The sequence below is a fragment of the Ammodytes marinus genome (assembly GCF_949987685.1).
Source record: "Ammodytes marinus genome assembly, chromosome: 4".
In the NCBI taxonomy this organism is placed as follows: domain Eukaryota; kingdom Metazoa; phylum Chordata; class Actinopteri; order Uranoscopiformes; family Ammodytidae; genus Ammodytes; species Ammodytes marinus.
The window spans coordinates 33,420,750-33,435,171 of NC_137233.1; the positions used below are offsets into that span (position 1 = coordinate 33,420,750).

At 40.3% G+C, this 14,422-nt stretch overlaps 1 protein-coding gene across 1 annotated transcript in view; it reads right to left on the bottom strand.

The window, feature by feature from the left end:
* The window catches only part of cntn4 (contactin 4), a gene marked incomplete at its 5' end in the record, with an annotated part of 163,059 nt that overhangs the window by 57,901 nt on the left and 90,736 nt on the right, over positions 1–14,422 (bottom strand). The window contains 3 exons of the mRNA XM_080026764.1: positions 2,099–2,238; positions 7,502–7,686; positions 9,170–9,272. Coding sequence (XP_079882890.1) covers positions 2,099–2,238; positions 7,502–7,686; positions 9,170–9,272 — 428 coding nt within the window. The remainder of the gene's footprint in view (positions 1–2,098; positions 2,239–7,501; positions 7,687–9,169; positions 9,273–14,422) is intronic.

Here is a 14,422-nt window from a genome sequence, read left to right on the forward strand (position 1 = left end):
TGATTTCAACCGAATTGAACTTAAAAGTACACTGTTTGCCTCTCATTATTAGATCATCAATGAGCATACATGATTTGTTGTTTACATTTGTACCAAAGCCCCCCCTCAATGTTTCAACTTTTTCCACAAAATACTTATTTAGGTAATTTGACATATCCTTAGGCTTAGAAATAAATACACCATTATCAGTTTCAATGAAGGATGCAGAAGCTTTAGTACTCCGACCCATAATATCATTCATCACTTTCCATAATTTCTTACTGTCATGTTGGGCTCTATCAATCCTTTGCCGATAAAATTCTCTCTTTTTTTCTCTGTTCACTTTTGTAACTAGATTCCTTATTTTACAATATGCACTTTTATCATTGACTGAACCAGAGGCAATAAAGCATCTTTTTAGCTCATTTCTTTGTTTCATTAAGTTCTTTAACTCATTATCAATCCAGGGAGCTCCATTAGGCTTGACAGTTAACTATTTATTGATTGCATAATAACATAAATACAAGTTATGAGTTCCTTATAGTTGTTGATAAAAGCATTACAAACCCAAAACAATCTGATAACTCAAAATGCACTAGAAAAAGACCCCCAGTATTAGCAGTTTTTCAAAACAGATGGACCTACTTTAGTTTTTTTTTCTTCAAACAAACAAACACACACCAGAATACTTTTACATTCTAAAAAGGTTTTGATGAAAATGCTAGCCATTGGGCGTGAACATATTGTTGATTATTCTTTCCCTGAGAGCACGCCAAATGCTTTTTAATGAGAAAGGGGGCCTTGCTGTGTGAGCATGAGTGTTGCCTCTAGTAATCTAATAACCACAGACTGGGTTCATTCCAGCCACATGTATAACATCCCCAGTACTGATCCATATCCTCTGGTGTCGCCTGTCGCCCTTCTTTTGCATAATGAAGCAAATTAACATAACGCCTGTTTATTTATCAGGTGCAAGCCGTTGCTCCCGTGTCCAATCAATTTTACCAAAAAAACCTGAGTCAAAGCATCCCAATCTAATAATCCAGTATGATGAAGGAATATCAAATCTATTTTTTTGTGAAAATGCCCAAAATGAGTCTGGTTAAGTTAGAGGTTTGGCTGTATTATTGCGCCCATAATGAAATGTTCAAAGGGGAAGGGGGGGGGGGGCGTGGCAGAGAGATAAAATTATCCTACGTTCCAATCCCCATACTTCCCTACTATTTAGTATGCCGGAAAAAGATTTAGGATGCCCCAATACATGCACGTCAATAACAGTATGCTGAAAATACATAAATGCCTCACTAACTCCAATAGCATTTTGCAGTAATCGTCTTTATTCTTGACATTTCTCGACATAATGAGAAAAAATCTTCCTTATCTGATTTGTTTCCCCTCCCATGACCCTAAAACTCTTCTGTACTTTAGTATGCAGTGTAGAAAAAAGAAAAAAGTATGTGATTTGGAACGCAGGGTGAATGTATACAGTCTAGAGAATCTGACTTGTTTAATCTTGGGTGGCAAGAGAGGGATTAATAACTGTATAGTTGGCAAAGAGAGAGATTTAACGGACGATTAGAGTATTATCACTTACACCAGTGTGCGTTCCAGACTATAGTGTGGAAATACTTGGCCTGTTTACAATATATCATAGTAGAGCAGACACCTTCTAATTCCTCTGAAATAAACAGCATTGTTTAGCAGAAGCGAAACACATAATGTTTTGCCAGCACTGTGTTGAGACGAAGAAGACATGAATGTATGGTAATTAGTCAGTAAAGCTTATTGAGAAACAAGCGCACTAAAGCCTAGAACATACATTATAGTCCGCTTGTTCACCAGCACAGATTGAGTAACAAAACTTGTGCCAAAAACTGCTTTATTGCTTGAAGTCTAAGAATTGCAGCAACATAATTAATTCTTGCTTTTATTTATGTGTCTTTATGATGTTTTGGATGTAATGTATTTGACTTATTTTACTGTACAGCACTTTGGTCTGCCTCGGCTGTTATAATGTTATAAATGTGCTATATAAATAAAGTTGACTTGACTTGACTTGACTATCTTCAATTCTTGAAAATAGACATGCTAGCCTACATAGGGCTTGGCAGGATCTCACCTCTGGAGACTCCAGGTTCTGTCCATTCTTCATCCACCTGTACGAGGGCTTGGGCTTCCCCGTGGCTTTGCACTCCCACACCAGTGAGTCATCAATCAGCTTCTGGACATCCTTTGGTTTCTCAATGAGATGAGGAGGGGCTGGACGGAAGAAAAAAAACACATTGAACATGTTAAGAGTGAAGTTTCTTTTTTTTTATTGATTTTTTTGGCATTTTCAAGCTTTATTAGATAGTACAGAGTTGAAATGGGGAGACAGGGAGAGAGGGGGGAAGACCTGCAGTAAAGGTCCACAGGTCGGATTCGAACCTGCGACCACTGCAACGAAGGCCAGAGCCAACATGGTACGCGCTCTATCCACTGCACCACCGGAGCGCCCCGAGTTAAGACATTTTGATAAAGTTCTATTTATTCATGGAGTCAGCGATTCTGGTCCAGTGTGAATACACAGCCTAGGCTCTGTAAACGGGCATGTTGCTAGCTACGTCGGGCCCCTTTTGTTCACATACCCTTTGTTTACATACCAGTTTACAGATAGGCTATGTAATAACACTTAATAGCTTAAAAAAAAGACATGTACACCTGAAGATTCTGACAACATTTCTGCGACCATAAAATAATAATAATATCAAAATAAAGGATATCAATTCAAGATTTGGATATAGTTTCCTCTGTGTGTTAGTGTATCATGTAATGACTTTGGGGCCACTTTGCTTTTATTATAAGGTGAATAATCGCTGACGTTCTTTCTTTCAAGGTTTCTTTCCATTTCCCAGTGTGCGTCCAGTAGAACATAAGTGATGAAAAGCCAGAGCCATATACATGAGGGGGTTGGCCATAAAAACCCTCACCCTTCCAATACAATCGGAGTAAATGATGGTATAATTATACAAGGGCAGAATTGATTCTTGCTGTGTCATGCAAGTAACTCAAGACTAGTTAATGCTTAAATGCAAAAAAAAAAAAAAAAAAAAGATCTCTCTCTCTCTCTGTCTCTCTCTATCGCTCTGTCTCTCTCTCTCTCTCTCTCTCTCTCTCTCTCTCTCTGTGTAGTACTCTGATGTGTAGGTCAAGCCACTATCATCCTATATCAAACAAGGCCAGTGGCAGGACAGAGAATAATGGCTGACCACACTTTCTCATTTCACATACCTCACCCAGTGCCACTCGTCTCAAGGACTGACCTTTGCGGCGGTGGTGGCTTTTCGGCAACAGTACAAATCCCCAACTCTAATTGGCTTCTGCAATACAGTATTTTTTTTTTTGCCTTTGAGTAAAGCAGGATAACACAGCGAAAAAATTCAATAACTGTGTGTTTGCCCCCCCACTATCTCTGTGCATTAGATCAGTGTGTGGTCGATGTGTGTGTGGTGTGTGTGTGTGTGTGTGTGTGTGTGTGTGTGCGTGCGTGTGTGCGCGTGCGTGTGTTTTTTTAGAAAGGCATAGAGTAAAGACTGATAAAAAGAGGTGGATGCTGAGACCAGAGGGAGGTATCAGCGCATGTGTGTACTGTGTGTTTACGTTGTTGACGTGCACGGATTCAACATCAAAATCAATCAAAGAGACGTGTGTGTGGACCATGTGTCCTATAGAGGGGCTGCGGTCATTAACATTTAACTGGTGTGGAGAAAGAGCTGTTGCCATTCTGAGCAAAGAGTAGATGGTTTAGGATGGTTAGAAAGACCCGGGTGTCTACTACATCCGGCCAAGATTTTTTAGTGTTGAAAACAGCATCCTATTTGGGCGACTCTGACCCATAATCCAGTGCGTACCTGAAGTGACGTCACATCGACGGAGCCTCCATATGACAACAAACGGGGATGCAACGGATATAAAAGCGAGAGGCAAGATCAAGGCGCAATGTTATGATGACATAAATAATTAAAAGTATGTCCCAATATTATGCCTACTGCATCCTAACAAGATTTTTTTTATTGTCGGATGTAGTATGTAGAATAGAAAAAAGAAAGGGTATGCGATTCGGAACGCAGGGTTAGTTTTTACTGAGAGCGTCAGTATGAGATGTAACATGCATATCATCTCGTCATTGTAGATGCCTTACTTTAGAACACGCAAAATGGTTCTTTTAGCTAACTTCCTGTCAGTGACTGCAGTTAGCAGTCCCCTCCCTCGTCCCTACGTCACCACATTAATGCACTGCGGTCTTCAAGCAGCAAGTCATCTAGCGTCATCTCAGATCCATAAGTGTGATAAAACATGATAAAAACCATCAAAACAGACATTGGGAAGGATTTTTACCAGATCTGCCATTGTAGGCGCATACACTTTCACCCATTTGTTGCTCTCTGAATGCACCGGCAGTGAGACTGGTGCCGGTTTGTAGCGTTCTCTCTTCTGATTGGATAACAGTTGTTGTAATCCCAGAAAAGTTAATTAACAGATAACAGGTGACTGAGAGATCAGAGTTATGAAACGTGCACACTATGTAAGTGATCACAGTATGAATATAGAGCAATTTAACACGTATATTAACATAAATACATCGCTTACTTCACCTTTAACAGCTCATTTTAATTACAAAACTAAAACGTACAAACAGCTCAGTCGACAAGTCGGAATGAAATCTAAAAGTAAAGCTCATAAAGTAACTTTCTTTGCATTCATTTGATCCCCCAACTGAGACAAATGGTAAGCATTGCTTTGCATTGTTAACATGGACTTCAAAACTTTTTTTGGAATGCAAAATAATAGAATTTCAAAAATACAAAAAAAAAATGGATAGATCGCGTTAACTAACTCATTTAGCGATGACTTGCCTTTAAATAGATTGATTGCCAGACCCAAACATAACAAACCTATATACCAGTCCCTATACCTGAAGAAGCCCACTTCCTGTGTGTCTTTCAGAGTCAGTGAGATGGTAGAGTGGCTCTATTAGACAGTCATTTAGCATCACGTCGCTCCATGCTACTGCAGTCTTCCATCAGAGCCTGGCTGAGCTGGCCACACCCCCTGAGAGAGACTGCATTGTTGTTGTTGTCTCTATCTCCTCCAGCCAGGGTCCCTCACTTTATTCCCCCCGCCGCTGAGAAGGTATCCACTCTCAACGCGTACCAAATAAAAGGAGGCAGCCCCATCTCTGCCTAGCGCACATACAATCAGAGCAAACGTAGAAGGGCTAAAAGCAGGGCCAATAGATTGGCATTCGTCTTACAGCTCTAGAAAGAAATGAAGAGACCACTCCAAATGTTCAGTGTCTCTCGACTTACTATGTATAGGCATATGTTTGAGTGGAATGAACATTTTGGGTTGAGACAGAATGGTCTCTTAATTTTTTTCCGGAGCTGTATAAGTGTAACCTGTGTCACAGAACTGCATGCAGTTGCTCCCCTTTGAGTAAATATCGACATCAATAGAGGAGCAAAATGTTTTGTTTTCAGAGATGGAATTGTTACAACAAACCCCCATTGACTTTGGCTTGAGTATAAGTTAAAGAACAAGTAAAACATACTCATGAGGAGATGTGGTGGCTGCTTGTTTTGCATTAAGATCAAATGGATCTAATTTCAACCTCAAGCTTCAAACTTAACTGGAATTCAACACATTTGAAGAATTCTTGTTTTAGTTATTATTACATAAAGAGAAACGAAGTGATGGAAGACTCTACAGTCTTTAAAATACTTGTGTAAATTTGACATATCTAGATCAATACAAATACACTGATAATACTGTTTAACCGGTCTTAAACACAAAAACGGGGTGCATCTTGGTACACTATATAACATTGAAAATGTGTGAATGCTTTTGACAACGTAGCACCGACATAAAGTAATACCTTCATTTTCTTTCTGTCTAACACAAAGCCCCCTGCTTCTCTTTCCTCTGTAGCCTGCTTGGATGTTACCAGTGATACAACCCTTATCCATTCTCCTGTTGGCTTACACTGCTGAGCCAATGTCTCAAAGGCTTAATTCAAAGGCAAGTTCAAAAAATAAGATTACTGATTTTTATCACCTACCTACAGACTGCAGATAGCAGGAGAGAGAAAGAGAGAGAGAAAGAAAGAAAGAGAGAGAGAAAGAGAGAGAGAGGGGGGAGAGAAAGAAAGAGAGAGGAAGAGAGGAAGATGGAGAGAGAGAGAGAGAGAGAGAGAGAGGTAGAGAGAGAGGGAGAAAGAGAGTGTGAGAGAGAGGGAGGGAGGAAGAGAGAGAGAGACCATAGCTCAAAGGACAAAGCGTGCCTCATGGTCACAGCATGCCGCTGGGCTGTTACAGTTAACCAGGCTAATAGCTTCCAGGGGTTTCCCTTGTAAATAAATGGCAAACTTTGTTTTAATGCCCCAAATGAGTTGACAGCTGACAAAATCAGCAGGAGGAAAAACAGGGCAGTCGAGGTCGGACTAAAAAACCAAAGACGGTTTCACACGAAGCAAGATAACTGCCTGGCAAACCTTTCACAGCAAAAGGTCAACATTTTATGAGACCATAACTGTTATGGCATTGTTCTATCCATTTATTCATGACCAGGGCCATTCATGATTTGGCAATTACCTCGGTATGACAGCTATAGTACTATTAGTCTACAGTATACATCATGCACTATTCCTTATGGTATATTTGTTTGCAGTTAGTATTCAAGAAATGGCCAAAACCAGTTTAAAATATATAATACTTAAATAGTTAATAATATGGAACTGACATTGTGTCAGTCTCTGCCAAACATTTTATTTGTAATAATGGTAAAATCTTCTTTTGTGTTTTTGATTTTAAAAATTCAAATATAAATGCACCACAGATTCAGTCGCTAAACCTAACTAGTGCTATAGACACATTGGGACCAATTTGTCTAATTGTTGTTGACAATTTTTTTAATAATGTATTATATCCATCATTTTGTACCAGCAGAGTGTGTGATCATTTTGGAACAACGTGTCAGTATCTAACAGGACTTCTAGTATCTGATAGGTGTGTCCCAATGTGACAATGAGTAAATCTCTACTAACCCCCTTTTCACGTCAATCCAGATGCTGCTGCCTTTGAGATGACGTCCCTGACATATGTGCCACTGGTCTAAGTATAGCACATTTAACGGCTTTGATCTCCAGTCAAGTTGGATGTCAATCACCCAAAGCCATCTGGTGGGAAACCCCCAATACAAGGGCTTTCAACCAACAAGGTCGCATCCAAGGGCTCGGTCTCATCCGCATCACTCCCTTTAATCTGGATCAAAATATAACAGGCATCATGGCTGACAGCCTTTAATCATGTTGATGTGCGCAGTTAAAAGGAGCCCGCCTATCTCGTGTACTGTACGCCCACACGCGGGGCCCTGGCGATGGCGTCATGAGGGCCCCGCTTTAAGTGTCTGCTTTTTCAGTCTGAGCGGGTCTGACAGATGCAGGAGAACACTGGTCAAATATTCATGTGTGTTAGGATGGACCTACCGTAGAAGGAGAGCTTCCCCTTGACTGTATTCATGCCCCTGGAGTTCTCGGCCACACACTGGTAAGTGCCGGCGTCCTCCTGCTGGAAGTAGGGGATCTCCAAGACACCGCTGGCCTTCCTCATGTCCACTTTCCTCGGGAAGGGCACACCGTCCACCCTCCTCCAGTTGATAGACGGTACCGGGCTGTTGAGACAAAAGGGATGCAGACAAGTTTGAAGTAATCGTTTTTTTTTCATACAGTATTTGTGAAGGACTTTTTGCTTGTAAAGTAAGTAGTGAAAAATGCCTAAACTGATAACAAGCAGATAAATATCCTGAAACAATCTTAAACATGGCTACATTTGACCATCATCTACTGTGTGTTAACAGCATTTAATGTCTCGGATAATAAATCACACTTAGATCTAACTTGTATTATTTGATTAAAACCCTTTATGTATACCTCAAGAGCTGTTAGGGGCTATCCTTTGGTCTTTCAAATTCAGCTGAATTCCATGGCCACTCTATAATACTGTTGTCATAAAGGTTTGAAGGGACTGTTACAGGCATGTTAAGGGTCCTTTCCTGTTTATATTATTTTGTTTACTAGAGCTGCTTGTTGACATGCTGTAGCTATGTTCATGTGTGTTGTGTCAGTGACTACACTTCCCAGCTACTTAGCGCCTGGAGGTGACATCACACAACAGACTGCTTCTTGATTGGCAGCAGCTGGGGCAGCTCTGGAGCAAAATGTTTAACACACCCTGCATTCCAAATCACATACTCTTTATTTGTACTCCACTACATACTAAGGTACAGAAGAGTTTTAGGGCCACAGGAGAGAAAAAAAAATCAGATAAGGAAGATTTCAAGAATAAAGACGAATACTCCAAAATGCTATTGGAGTTAGTGGGGCATGTATGTTTTTTCAGCATACTACAATTGACGTGCATGTATTGGGACATCCTACATCTTTTTCTGGCATACTGAATAGTAGAGAAGTATGGGGATTGGAACGCAGGGTCTGTCTCATCAGCTCTGAGTGTTTGAGGTTTGCGGCTCTGGGCTTCTGACATGTAAAAATGAAGGGCTATTGTTGCCCGGTAAATTTTAAACTGCAAAAAAATGACTTCATAGAATTCAGTAGAAGTGTTACAGTATATCTGCAGGCCTACGTCATAGCCCTGGACTTCAGTACAGTCTGTTTGAAAAAGAAATAAAAAATATTTTAACTGAGTATTTTCACACCACAAGTAAAACCTCCAATTTCCTAGATTTCGTGGAGCCTCTGACCACGTGAGAAATGCAGCAGAGCAGTTGAAAAAACTCTCAGCTCCCTTCTGGTAATCCCTGCGTTCGAATCCCCATACTGTATACTATTTAGTATGCCAGAAAAAGATTTAGGATGTCCCAATACATGCACGTCATTTGTAGTATGCTGAAAATACACAATTGCCCCACTAACTCCAATAGCATTTTGGAGTATTTGTCTTTATTCTTGACATTTAATGAAAAGAAAACTTCCTTATCTGATGTTCTTTCTCTCCTGTGGTACTAAAACTCTTCTGTACTTTAGTATGTAGTGGAGTAAAAAGAAAGAGTATGTGATTTGGAACGCAGGGACAATCTTTTTTTTTAAACGCTAGTGAGCAGGGCTGAGTGTGAGTCAGAGTGCACTTAAGCTTACTTTCCCAGAGCGAAGCATTCCAGCTTGACAGTGGATCCTTTGGCAACATGAACGATCTCTGGAAACTGAACTTCAATCTTTGGCTCGTATTCACCCATCACACCTGAAAAGGGAAACAAATGCAAAAATGTCTCAGAGTTAGTCCCCCCAAAAAAAAGCCCACAAAGTTCTATACTTTTGATTTGTAACTCGAGCTAAACAACTCCAGCAAAGGACACAAGTTCTGGCTTCTGCCTCGGCGGCTCAAAAAGCCTTTTCAAGTAAAACTCTCTTTCTACTATAAGCTGAAATGTTTTTCCGACTCCCAACACTGCGATGTGAGCAGCAGCAAGGCGCTTTGCTCTCAGTGCTGTCACAGAGTGCTCTCTCCTATTGGAAAAAAGAATGACATAAAACACACACACACAACTTTCCAGGGAACATGCACACACACTGATGTTGAACGGTAAGCAAAACAACTTTTGAGAATTCAGAGATGGTTTGAGCTTTCACATCCAGATGAGTTTCATCGTGCTGTAGTGTGCTAACAGCTATGAACCCTTAAAATGGGGCCCATACAAAAAAAATCCCCCTGGGTCCAGCCACTGTGTCTACAAAGCATTCCCTTTCCATGTCAGTGCAAGCAGCTCTGTTTGGATGATAATATGGCTGCTGCTGCTGCTGCTGCTGTGCATGCTAAAATGTCCGGACAAAGGAGGAGATGGGGATGTGGTGGCTCTATGGTGTTTTCTAGCTTCCGGGAGAGACTTATTCGCAAATCAAGTCTGGTTGGTCTAAAAGTATTGTAACAGTGAGGACAATTCCTTTATTGTTGCTGTAGACTGGAAACATTTGGGTTTGACACCAAAATATGAATCAACATTTCAGATTTTATTTACAGGTATTTACATCTGGATCTGATACACAACTGAGAAGATAGCATTATTTGTAAAGGAACGCCACATTTTTAGGTGAGCAAAAGTATTGGAACAAATAAAATAAAATTAATTAAAATAAATTAAAGTGAATAAGACTTAATATTTTGTTGCAAAACCTTCGCTTGCAATAACTGCATCAAGCATGTGACCCATTGACATCACAAAACTTTTGCATTCTTCTTTTTCACCTAAAAATGTGGTGTTCCTTTACAAATAATGCTATCTTCTCAGTTGTGTATCAGATCCAGATGTAAATACCTGGAAATGAAAGCTGAAATGTTGAGCTATTGTCTCATATTCATCATTTGGTGTCAAACCCAAATGTTTCCAGTCTACAACAAAAATAAAATAATTGGCCTCACTGTTCCAATACTTTTGGAAGGCACTGTATGTATATAAAAAGGATACAGGTAGCGGAACATGAGGAGATATTCACTGATTTTGACTGAAAAGTGATTCATCCAGAATCCCTGCCTCCACCTTTAAAATGACACCAAGTCAATTATCTTAATGGGATTTGTAATCGGCGCGTACTTTCATGTATCCAAAGCCTTGCCAATTTCTATGTAGACAGCAGGGTATTTGAAGGCACTCACACCCACCAGTGTTAACGATAGTTTTTCCCCAACCCCCATTTGCTGTAATTCAGAGCTGTGTTGCACAAATAGCTCTAGAGATGGAGGAAACGGGCCAATTTCATCTGGGCTGATTTGGTGAGGCATGTGTTATCACGATGGCTCCCTGAGTGACTGTGAAAGCTAATTCAGATCCTTATCACAAACTGTCTCATATGCCGGGAATGTAACCACAGCGCTATCACCCATTTTAAAGCAGACAGGTGGAAGTGGACGGGGTAATAGTCTCATAGCATAACCTTTTGTAGTAGGGGGACAACTGTTCATTGTGCCTGCCTAGCTATCTAACTCAGCACCAGCGTATATTGAAAAAAAAGAAGGGGAGGAAAGTGCTCGGGAATTGCCTGAAAAAGGGGTCTCTCACATGGAACAAGCTATTTGTGAATCTGTCTTTCAACCAACAAATAGGCCAGTGAAGTAACACACGTCAACATGCATTTCGACAGAAATATAACGAAATAGCATTTATTACTTCATTTAAGTGATCCATACGACTGTACATGGACTGTATATTGACTGTTAAAAGAATACTGACATCCCAGTTGCCTGTTTTTTCTTTTAGCTAGTTGGATTAAGTGAGCTAAGTACAATGTTTGACTTGTCAGATAATGAATTAAGAAAATTGCCAGCTAGCTCCCACCAACAACTTCCTCATCATTCAAATAATAATAATACAAAAAAATATATACACAGTATATACATCAGCCAATAAGTAAAACATACATTTACATTTGTATCTGTATTTTTCAAATGTAGAATGTTGGATACATTGCATATATTGCATACAGTTCATTGATATCCTATTTTTTAATAATGTAGTAATGATAAAGCAATGTAACAGAGTATTGGGTGATTATAAATCGTTTTACTTTTCAATATCAAACAGTGCAGTGAGGCTATAGCTGTAATTATGTATTAGAATATTGTAAACACATGTATAATATATCAAATAAAATAAAGCTGCCTTTGAATGAGTTGAACATAAGTATAAAGAATACATGTTTTACCACATGGTATGCATTAATACACCAGTAGTGGATGCTCCATCTGAATAGTTCTAATTGTTGACAAGAACATTGGGAAAAACTGCATTATTGTGTGTTGTACGTATTACCAGTAGTACCGGTAAGTGTTTCTGTATGCTTAATCATTAATAGGGAGATTGAAATAGGCATTTTGCCGCAGTTTGCCCCATAAATGATTGGAAGACATAACAACCCATAGATGTCAAATAGACATTACTGGTGAAAATAACATTTGGCTTCATATTTCTTGAACAGCATTACATTAGATATGGAACGGAGCGTGTTTTCTGGGACAGAAGCCCTCCAATAACATTAGTGGCTGACAATGACCTTTCCTCTGGAGTGCCTTGATAAGGCCAGCCTAAAGCATCAGCTCCACGCAGTCAAAGAGATAACTAACCTTTGACTTCCATTTTGTATCCCTTAAAAAATACTTCTCCTACTCGCAGGTATCAACAAAGTAAATGAGTTATTGTGTTTATCACGGCTAGGCCCAGGAACACGTTTTAATCACAGCCTGTATTTAAAGATGAAGTAAGCGATTTATTTATGTTAAAGGCCCTGGCAACCCAAATTCACTAAATCCTTGTAACTATGTTATTTGTTATTTGGGGGGTAAAATGAATGTTAATATGTATATGAAAGGTTTAAGGAATGTCTGATAAATCTCCCGCAGACATACTATACTGTCATGTCAGTTGGTTGACCATTTGAAAATTCCTGATTTGAATGTTGCATTAGAACTTTGGCTTAAGTCGTCACGCGATTGTTCTCCGTTCTAAAATGCATTGGGAAGACCGTTAGAACATTTCTGATTCAAACTTTGGCTTACGTCTCTGGCGTAAGTTGTCACACGTTCTTAAAAACAATTCTGTACCATCTCTCTGGTGCCGCGCAAGAGATACAGACTGTCTCTTTGCGCCTGAGCCTACACTCAAAGCCCTGTCTGAGCGAAGCATTGCGTCTCCCGGTGAAAATGTGATGGTGACGTTCACAGTGAGACCTTGCGAGCCGCCGTGCAGAAAAACTATGTGTGTTAAGGCTAAATTATCACCGGGGATTCTGATTGCATGTCCCCAAACGGACTGCGCGACTAACTGTAAAGTGAAACAACCGCCCTGCTCCGTGAGTTTCAGTCTAGAGCCGACATAGTTAATATAAGCACCTGCGCATGGACAAGGTTTAAATAAAGCCTCTCATTCTTATTATCATAAGGGCTTTGATGCAAATGATTACATCTGAACATTACAGAGGCAGTGGTGGCACTGGTGCGTAAAAGGACAGCGCAGTTGGCAAGCTCTCCTCACTACGCCTGCCACAGCAAAAAAGCGAAGTCGATCGCTGTACCGATTCGTGCCTCTGAGACGTTGACTCGCAACATAATGAGTCGAGGCTTTAAATTCAGTGCGGGGATGTGGAGCTGATGATTTCCCGTGGCTTTTTTTCCTCTCGTCACATCGTTCTCTCTCCCATCACACACGCATGTCCCGACCGCTTCCGAAAGCACAGCCAGTGTCCACCCGAAAAGTTGGACACAAGCCCTGAAGCTGAATGATCGCTCTGGTAACGGTCAGTCCATTGGCCTACTGAACGCTGAATATTAGACCCCGAATATAAAACGACCCGACTTTTTACGACCTATTACCAGGGGGAAATCCCCGCCTTATAATCGGACCAATCTACGGTAGCCTGTGTCACCGCTGCACGTAGGCTAACACTATTGCATTGGTGTGCATTTTTTTAATCAATGTAGCGAGTTACGAGTCAAGTGCAGGCTGAGCTTCTTTTTTTTTTTTTTTTTTGTCAGCACCCCTTCTTAGAATAGGCTATTGCCGCAGCTGCCTGCAGCGCACTTCAACAGCGGGTCTCCACACTGTTGATCCGCCCAGACAACTTTAGCCTGCATGTTTAGGATCCAACTGGCCGGCTGGTTTGAACTCATTTGATTGTCTTTTTTATATTTCACAAGTTTACTCCTTGCCCTCTTAATTCAAATCGCATATCACAACATCAGCTCACCTGATGAGCAACATTATCAGACTCCGTTTTCTCTCTCTCTCTTCCCACTCCTATCCTCAGAAAAATCTGATTTTAAAAATGCATCGGCCTAAAATAGATTTTTTGCAAGTTAAACGGGAAATAAACTAATAAGAGATAACAATAAATATGAGATATTTTTATATATTTTCATTGTGACACTGACACCTGATTCAATTAAATAGGTTGCGGTTGTGGTGGGAAAAAATACAACTAATTGCAAACCTATAGGCCTTTAATAATAATAAGTTACTTTCTAGCAGGATGCAAGTGATTCTGAGCTGCGGCTCTGTGCGTTCACCGTTGCTAGGGAAACCAGCTACCGCAGCCCGGTGCAGCAGTGTGAACTGCCAGTCAGACTCATTGAGCTTTTGCAGCATTTTCAAGTTTGCGTCTCGTTGTGTGGTGAATCTTTGGTCTGAACTGGGCTTAACCTGCTCAGCGCCATGACAGAGAGAACGTTCCCTTTCAGAACGTTGTTGGCCACGCCCACACCGCCCTGCAAAATGTTCTAGACAGCAAAAACGCAGTTTTTTAGACTCAATTTTATAATATTTATGAAAATGTATTTTTAATCGGATTATTGTAAACAGCTTATAGAGAAACCCAACATTAATGTCATATATTTATGTCTGTAGG